The sequence below is a fragment of the Girardinichthys multiradiatus genome, chromosome 21 (genome assembly GCF_021462225.1).
Source record: "Girardinichthys multiradiatus isolate DD_20200921_A chromosome 21, DD_fGirMul_XY1, whole genome shotgun sequence".
Lineage (NCBI taxonomy): Eukaryota > Metazoa > Chordata > Actinopteri > Cyprinodontiformes > Goodeidae > Girardinichthys > Girardinichthys multiradiatus.
Window position 1 is genome coordinate 29,947,420 of NC_061813.1, and position 8,944 is coordinate 29,956,363.

The 8,944-nt window shown below is 41.8% G+C and overlaps 1 protein-coding gene across 3 annotated transcripts; it reads left to right on the forward strand.

Annotated features, from left to right (window-relative positions):
- The first annotated feature begins 3,139 nt into the window (after window positions 1-3,139).
- On the forward strand, window positions 3,140-6,473 carry myca (MYC proto-oncogene, bHLH transcription factor a). Of its 3 annotated transcripts, none has more exons than XM_047350476.1 (3): window positions 3,140-3,294; window positions 4,661-5,342; window positions 5,459-6,473. In XM_047350476.1, the coding sequence occupies exons 2-3, from the start codon at window positions 4,694-4,696 to the stop codon at window positions 6,097-6,099; spliced, it is 1,290 nt and encodes a 429-aa protein (XP_047206432.1). In that variant the 5' UTR covers window positions 3,140-3,294; window positions 4,661-4,693; the 3' UTR covers window positions 6,100-6,473. The 3 variants fall into 3 exon arrangements, with proteins under 3 accessions (XP_047206432.1, XP_047206434.1, XP_047206431.1); XM_047350478.1 differs by lacking the exon at window positions 3,140-3,294 and adding an exon at window positions 4,204-4,394 and having other exon boundaries at window positions 5,462-6,473; XM_047350475.1 differs by lacking the exon at window positions 3,140-3,294 and adding an exon at window positions 4,205-4,394.
- The last annotated feature ends 2,471 nt before the right edge of the window (window positions 6,474-8,944 follow it).

Here is an 8,944-nt window from a genome sequence, read left to right on the forward strand (position 1 = left end):
ACTCAAGAAGGCTGAATGCTGAAACTGGATAAAAATGTTCTATCACAAGGTGCAGTTTAGGGGTTTGCACGCTTATGAAACACAGATATTTAAAGATACTAAAAGAAATCTCGAGAAGATATAAAATATAATAATGGGGCATACAGGCTTTTGTTACTCATCCATGGGAGGTGAGAAAAACACAAAAGCCAGACTGACATTTGCCACAGAGAACCTTTACAAAGAACAGGACTTCTTGGATGATGTTACTTGGACACCAGAAGAGTGAACATGTCTACGATAAAACAAAATGTAACACTCCAAGAATAGAAACTCTCACTAACTTTCCAGCATGAAGGGGGAAGGGTCATGGTCTGGAGATGCTTTTCTGAAGCCGGACCTGTCCAGCTCACCGTTGTAGAATCCACCACGTATTTTACAGTGTATCAGAGGGTGCTTGAGGAAAATATGAGACCTTCAGTAGAAAAATCAAAGATGAAGCAGAACTGGACCCTGCAACATGACAATGATCCAAATGTTACCAGTAAATCCATGAAGAACTGTTGGAAAACTAAGAAATGGAAAATCCTAGAACGATCAAGTCAAAGCCCAGACCTTAATCCCACTGAGACGCTGTGGAGTGAACAGGTTGTAAGTGAGGAGAGGAGCTTTCCTCAGGCTGATGTCAGAGACTTGGAGATGGCAACAAGAAGCTTCTCACTGATGTTATTTCAGCCAGATTATAGTGAAATTAAATCACTTTCTCTACCAGATGTTAATACAAAAAAGATTAGATATCGATACGTTAACATTTCTTTTGAAAGAACTAAAGATGTATCACATTTTTTTCACATGACTGTATTTAAAGTTGGTGCATTCTTAAAGTCTGTGGTTAGAGATGATTGTCATCAACATTGAGATGGAGCAAAAGCCCAATGTGACCTCCGCTGGGTCCCCACCTATCAGAGGAAACGATTCCAGTCCCTGTTATAAGCCTTCCTCTGTGTCCCCAGGCGCTGTGAAACACAGTAAGACAGGAAACATCCGAAGCCGATAAGCAGCGCGGCCACACCACTGAATCTGCCGGTTATGATCAATATCCTGCTCACAGCATCCCTCAGCGAGGAAAGGAGAGGCGTGAGAGAGAGGGGTCGGAGGGCCGAGTATCAAGGAAAGAAGATCTGCTTCAGTCTCGGTTTGGAGATTTCCTTCTCCTCTTTCTGATAACAAGAGAAACTCATACAATTTATCTGTAGTTTTACCAAATTCCTCCAACCCTCTCACCTCCCTCTCATCTCCTCTCTCTTCCCCAAACCGGCCCTACAGGAGTCTAAGGTGGTTCTTTGTAAATGAGTTTCTGTTTTAAAAAATAGAGAAACTCCTCATTTAAAAAGCACATTCTTCTTTTTCTTTAATATTCAAGAAAACACGTGTTCCTCTTAAATGGCTACAGAATAAAATGAAAGACAATTCAATAATAAATTATATTATACAACTTTGGCCCTCCAGGTTATGGATCTGATACAGATGGACACTTTTAACATGAGATTTTTGATGACAAATTTTAATTTTGTTAAATGTCAAATAATAGGTACAACACAAAGTATTTTTCTTTTATTAACCACATGTTTTTGTTTTTATTTTAATATAGTAGTAAGTACGCCCACAAACATCCGGCAATTATCTAACTGAAAAACAGACTTGGACACACCCATTCATTATCTAGGGCTAAATGCAGCAAATGTTTTTGAAGGATAATTTATTATTTTCTACTTAGTTTGATTAAAATATTGGATGTTTAACTTATTGCTCAGCAAGTTTAAAAAAAAAAAATCACAATATATGGAATTTTTTTTTGCATTTTTACTTGAAAAATTAAATCATAGGCCCAAGATACTTTCAACGTTTGGCCCTCGGTGCAAAAAAGTTTGGACAGCATTGTTCTGAAGTATTTTATGTTTGCTCTGACTGATGTGGGCAAACAAGGCTGAGTAGCTGCTTTTCTTGTGTAGGATGTTTTGTTGTCTTACCCGTTTTGAAGAGGGGCTAAGAGTATAGTATGAAGTAAAAAACAAATGCTACATTTATTTAAAAGGACCTGTAAGGGGAATTGATATGTGTGGAACCAGGTATTATGTTAAAAACTATTTCCAAGGACCGATTGTGCTACTCCAATAAAGGATTATTTATTTTAAGGCGTTTATCAGCACCCACATCTTAATGACTATATTTGTCTGCTCTACTTTGCAACAGTTCTCCAAATCCATCGGATTGCAGGGACGTATCTTATCCACAGCCCTCTACAGAAGACCCTGCAGATTTTCTGTTGAGATATTTTAACATTTCTCTCACAAAGTCATTCTGTTGTTGCTTTGGCTGCACGCCTGGGCTCACTCTGATGCTGAAAACGACAATCCCTCTTCCTTTTTTCCTTTTCGTCCTTTTAGGCTCAAAACCTTTTCAGCTATTCGTGACTTTGTCCACCTCGACAAACCCCCAGTTCCATGTAAAGAAAACTAAACCCAGATCATGATGCTGCCGCCACCATGTTTCACTATGGATGTGGTGATGCTCAGTTTTGTTTTTATGCCAATCTTATTTTTCCTTAATTGTGACCCAAAGGTTTAGGTTTAATCTGACCATAAGACATTTTCCCAACATTTTAGCCAAATCTGGATGTTTCTTTGGAGGAAAATAATTTTTGTTTCACACTCTTTCCCAAGAGATATAAAGAACAAAAGAGGATTTTGTCAAATGTGGAACACAACCAGTGCTAACCATAAATTGTTGTTGCCAGCCTCCTTGCAGCTTCTCCGACCAGTTTCTGGCTTGTCTTATTATTCATTTTTGGGAAATATCCACGTTTTGCAGTGTTCCTGCTGTCCCATATTCTATCCAGTTGTTAAACAGTTTTTTTTTTTTTTGCTGTGCCATGCTGAGCAGCTAAATGCCACATGGCTTCACATTTTATCTTAATCAAGCTGTAAATTATTTTTATAGATCGTGAAACTATTTTGACACTCAAATACAATAAATATTACAGTTTATGTATCATTAAGGAGTTGGTTTTTCCACCTATTATCCGTGATCATGTAATGTTTGTGCAAACCAGCAGGGGGCACTCTAAGTCCACTCAAACTGGTACTCCTCCGTCCAACAGCGGTGTGCGTCTGATTATTTTAATTGCTTCCTTCCTGTTCCTAACTGGTGACCATCCCACCAAGTTAAAGTGGATCTTCTTTATTCTGGTCGGTGGTAAATATTCGACATTTTCTTCAAGGCTGTTGTGTGTGAACATCCAGCCACAAACTGCAGGTATTTGCCATCACCTGTTTCAGCTGGTTTAGCGCTGTCAGCTGCGACAGGGTTAATTTGCGCACATGTGAGCGCTGCGTTATTGCGAAACTGCTGTTTAAACGGCGTAAACATGGTGCGCTTTGTGTCACTTGGATAAAACAAGTGTGAATTGTGTATTTCTATATATTGATGAAAGTGATTAAACTGGGTGGTTGACACCAGCTGTGGAAATAATTATGTGGGGGTCTATATTTGGAACTAAATTCTGCATTATTTCCATATATTTTCAAACGATCTAGAAGTAGAATTATATGAAAGACCACTTTCACCACTGTTGTAATGAAACATATTCTGTATCTCATTATGACTAGTCTATCTCTACTGCAGAGACCCAGGTCTGAAGTATGAGACAGCCAAGTCAGATTAATTGGAGAACCAAGTCGAATCCAAAATATTCAACTGCCAAGTGAGAATTATTAGAAAGCAAAGTCTGAATTGAGACCTATTATAAAAGGGTATCTGATAAGTATGGGGGCTAGTCAAAAATAACAGATGAAATTATGAAATATAGATTAATTTCATTGCACTTGCGTAAACCACTTCTGTGGCATAACGACCTGCCATTACTACCGTCTGTTAGTGTTTTTGTGGGTCGTCAACACTCTACTATGACCCCTCCCACTCAATAACTAGACCCTGCCTTAATCTTAAAAGAATAGAAGATATTACGGTCATAAACTTAATTTATCGTGTCTTATGTTAGAGAGTGCAGCCTAATTAGGTGTAAATGGTTTTATTTGTTGTAAAAGCGACATATAAAATCGGGTTAAGGCGCATTTTCATCGCCGGCGACTATTTCGCGGGAAAAAAACCGCGGAGGGATTAAAATGAGTGCTGCGGCCGCTTAAATAAGCAGCCGCAGAACGCGCAGTCGCGAGTGTTACGCTGCTTTTAAGGCGCTGTGGGTCGTCCTGTCTCAGTCGCGTCTGTACGTATGCTTCCTTACGTACCCAACGACGCCCTCCGTGGAAGGATTTAATGTCACAGCCGACGTGGAGTAACTTTCCTGCTCGTTGTTTTTTAGCATCTTGTTTCGCCCACGGTGTAAAATCAGAAAGGTAAGGATGATGGGAGTGGGGATCTGCAGGCTTGTCATTGCGAAAGCGGGGTTTCCCCCTCTCACTCTTGTACTTATTTTATTAACTGGTTCTTGTGTATGCATGCACCTGCTGCAGCAGCACCTGTGCATGCAACGCGTGCACTAACACACACCGACTCAGTGTTTTGGAGTGACCCGTGTGATGTTGGTACACTCTTACAGGATCAGAGCCAAACAGATGTTTGCTGCTACAAACCTAATCGGTATCTCTTCTTTTTCCGCCAGCTTCACAATAAGGAGAGCCCCATTACAGAAATCATGCCGGTGAATTCAGCTTTGGTTAGTAAGAACTATGACTACGACTACGACTCCCTGCAGCCCTTTTTCTACTATGACAACGAGGAGGAGGACTTCTATCCGGAGCAGCCGCAGCCTCCGGCGCCGAGCGAAGACATCTGGAAGAAATTCGAGCTCCTCCCGACCCCTCCCCTCTCCCCGAGCCGGCGGCCGTCCCTGTCCAGTCTCTTCCCCTCCACCGCCGACCAGCTAGAGATGGTCACCGAGTTTCTCGGCGACGACGTGGTAAACCAGAGCATCATCTGCGACGCAGACTACTCGCAGACCTTCCTCAAGTCCATCATCATCCAGGACTGCATGTGGAGCGGGTTCTCTGCGGCGGCCAAGCTGAAGAAGGTGGTATCCGAACGGCTTGCCTCCCTACACGCTGCGCGGAAGGACGCCGCCACTACTGGGGCGGTGGACCCGGCTGTGGCTGCTGCATGGAGGCTGAACAGCAGCTACCTGCAGGATCTGAACACATCCGCGTCGGAGTGCATTGATCCGTCTGTGGTTTTTCCGTACCCTGTTGCGGAGACGCCCAAGCAGATTGCAGAGACGGTGCGCAGCAAGGATCTAGGGCTGGACACACCGCCCAACAGCGGGAGCAGCAGCAGTTGTAGTGACTCAGGTAAGCTGAATGAGACACACCCCTCTCCAGAGCATGGTAGCGGGTTTAACTTAAAGAGTTGCATGTTATGTAAAGGAGTGCTTTGATTGATTTGTCTTTTTTATCTTGTGTTGAAGAAGAAGAAGAAGATGATGATGATGCTGACGAGGATGAAGAGGAACGGGAAGAGGAGGAGGAGGAAGATGAGGAGGAAATTGATGTAGTCACCGTGGAGAAAAGACATTCGGTGAAACGATGTGACCCCAGCCCACTGGAGAACAGGCATGCAAGCCCTCTAGTCCTGAAGAGGTGCCACGTCTCCACTCACCAGCATAATTACGCTGCCCATCCATCCATGAGGCATGAGCAGCCGGCTGTCAAGAGGCTGAAGCTGGAGAGCAGCAGCATCACAGGAGGAGGAGTGGGCGCTGGCGGAGGGACCTCCAGCAGGGTCCTCAAACAAATCAGCAGCAACCGCAAGTGTTCGAGTCCACGAACATCTGACACAGAGGACTACGACAAGAGAAGGACTCACAACGTGCTGGAACGCCAGAGGAGGAACGAGCTCAAGCTGAGCTTCTTTGCCTTGCGAGACGAGATCCCGGAGGTGGCCAACAACGAGAAGGCAGCCAAGGTGGTCATCCTGAAGAAGGCTACAGAGTGCATTTACAGCATGCAGTCTGACGAACAGAGACTCCTGTCATTCAAGGAGCAGCTGAGGAGGAAAAGTGAACTTTTAAAGCAGAGACTTGCACAGCTACAGGGTTCTCATGTTTAAAAGCTTCAATTTAAGACTTTTTGTTTTTATAAAAGTTCAAGACTCGATGTACAGTTGTTGCATGCAGATGTTCAATGGGTTGAGTTGTTTGGAATCTTTGATTTCAAAGTTTAAACTGCCTCAGCTGAAGTTATGGGTGAATACAATATTTAAAAGTTTATTTTTTATTAATAAAATGTTTAAAACTGGTCTGTTCTGTTCCTAGATGGCTCAAAGCAAAATATAAATTTCTATGTTTTGTAAATAAGTAATATTTCCTAAGAAAATGTATTTTTCAATCACAAATGTCTGGATGTTCAGACCCACTTTTTTGTTTTGTTTTTTGCAATATGTTCATGGATCTCTTTTTGAATTATAAAAAATGTTTTCTTGAATTTGTGTCCTTTGTGTTGCACTTAACATTCCAAAGAAAACAAGTCATTTCAAAGCAGGTAGATCTGCAGACATGAGCTTTTTGATCTGAGCTGGACTAATATTTGGGTGTGGTGATGCTTGGAGATGAAGTCAGGATATATATGCGGGTTTTTTGTTTTTGTTTTGTTTTTGTTTTTAACCAATATTTACCTGAAATTCTGTGTTGGAGAAACAAAATTTGCTATAGGTGTGGTAGGCTTTATTTATTTTTACCAAATACACAAGAACTTGTATATAAATACAGAAACAAAACTGAAACTTTTTCTAAAAGAATCGATGAAATCTGGTGCACAATTAGCAAAACGTTAGCAAAAAAAGGTCTAAATATAAAGAAAAAGGCATTTATAATGGCAATAGAAGTTTTAAAAAAATATAACGTTTCTAAAAGATTCTCAAATTTTGTTTCGAAAATCCATAGCATATAAACATTGGATTGAAAGGTATTCTTTTTGAAATTTTGATCAAATTCTGCTTTAATTTATAAAACCTTTCCACTTAAAGGTGCTAGTTTATATAAACATTCGTTAGACTTGCTTCTGCTGACAAAAATACATTTTGTAACGGGTATTGTCCCTTATAAAACCAGAAGGATAATGCTTTTTTTTTTTACAGTCGAATAGTAAATAAATGAAAAAGAAGTGGAAAAATGAACCTTCTGGCTGATTTCCACGTAGAAACGCAGTTTCCACCTGCGCGTCACACCTGACCCTACGTCAGTCGATCCCTCGAGCTGTTTTTCCCAGTCTCGTCGTGACGTCACGCGCCCTATCCCTGCTCAGTCTCAGAGCGCGTGGTCCTGGTCGCGAGCACATGGAAGTGAGCTCGAGCTGTTTCTGTAGAGGCGCGCCTCCGACTCATCACCATCGTACCAAAAACAATAAAACAAACGGAATATGATCACAAAGAGCGAGCATCAGGAGCTGAACGAGCTGAGACTGCAGCGTTTTTTAAAACTAAATCTTCCATCAAGATGCAAAAACAGGTAAATCTATTTTATCTTTCATCATCGTGAACTTCGCATGAAGCGCTTTCTGGGATGATAAAGACTGGATGAAGAGTTTTATATGCTGTGAATGTGACTCTACCTGTGCGGAGCGATTGTTCTCAGGGGGATTGTTGTGCTCGCCTGGCTCCGTCTCTATTGTCTGACCAACTCCTGGTAATGAAGCAGGGCTCAGGCTCTTTAAAACACGATTTATTCAGTTTTTATTCTCGGGTTATAGTGATTTTACCAAGGGAAGTTCTTGTGCACGTCTTTGTGTCTGCAGTTACTGTACAGTACAGTTCATGATCATAACAATAGGCATCAGTGAGAGCTCCATGGAAATGCACATGGGTCCTGAATCCTCAGGTTTCTTGCATGGATCACACAAAGAAAGCACGCTGCAAGGACAGATCTGAAAAAGAGTATTTTTAAGTCCTTCGTTGATTTAATGCCTGCTGTAAAAAACAGTAAAACAGGAGATGGGGTGCAGCCTCAGTCAGACATGAGAGCAGGGGCGCCTCCAGAAAGTTTTAAAAGGGGTGGCCAGATGGTGACCACCAATGATCTTGGGGTGAATCACCAAAACCAAAGTCGCTTTAGTAATGCTTCTGTTATCTATAAGGGCGGATACTTGAAAGTGGTCTTACCTTCATAATTATAGGAAACATTATGTCCTGTATAGACTGTTTGGTTTGATGGGCAGTGGGGTGACATTTCTTTGCCATTGCTGCCTCGGCCCCTTCATGGTGGCACCACTGCATGAGATTACACCAGATGATTTGATTGTTTTGGATTCATTGTGTGGCCCTGTTTTTCTGGGAAGGAAAGTGGCTCCACAATCATCTACATGCACTCAACTGAAGTTTGGTCCAATATAACATTCATTCATTCATCTTCTATGCCGCTTATTCTATAGTGGTTCACGAGGCAACTGGTGCCTATCTCCAACAGTCCATGGGCGAGAGGCAGGGTACACCCTGGACAGGTTGTTAATCCATTGCAGGGCAACACAGAGACATACGGGACAAACAATCATCCACACACTCATTCACACCTAAGGGCAATTTAGAGAGACCAATTTACCTAACAGCCATGTTTTTGGGCTGTGGGAGGAAGCCAGAGTACCACAAATTTTAGATAAAACCTTTAATCACAACATTGCCATTGAAATATTATTCAATGCAAAATCACAAAAGGACTACTTGGAGCCAGTATTTGAAAAGCTTTTATATTTTGAGGACCATGAACTGAGTTATGATGATGCAAATGAACCCATGTGTCATCGCAATATTCAACAGTGATATTTCTATCGCATGTTTATCTAAAGTTGTGAAGCCCTGCTTTGCAGCGCAGTCTGGACTTGAAAGCTAGGTTTGGATGACAAACTATAGATTTTTTCTATCCTGTTTACAACTGCCATTTGAAACCACATTTTTGTGGCCACAT

Bases quoted from the DNA above. Each gene is read 5' to 3' on its own strand.
- myca (XM_047350476.1), top strand. From the start codon at position 4,694: ATGCCGGTGAATTCAGCTTTGGTTAGTAAGAACTATGACTACGACTAC. The intron at 5,343-5,458 runs GTAAGCTGAATG...CTTGTGTTGAAG, and splicing joins CAGCAGTTGTAGTGACTCAG to AAGAAGAAGAAGATGATGAT.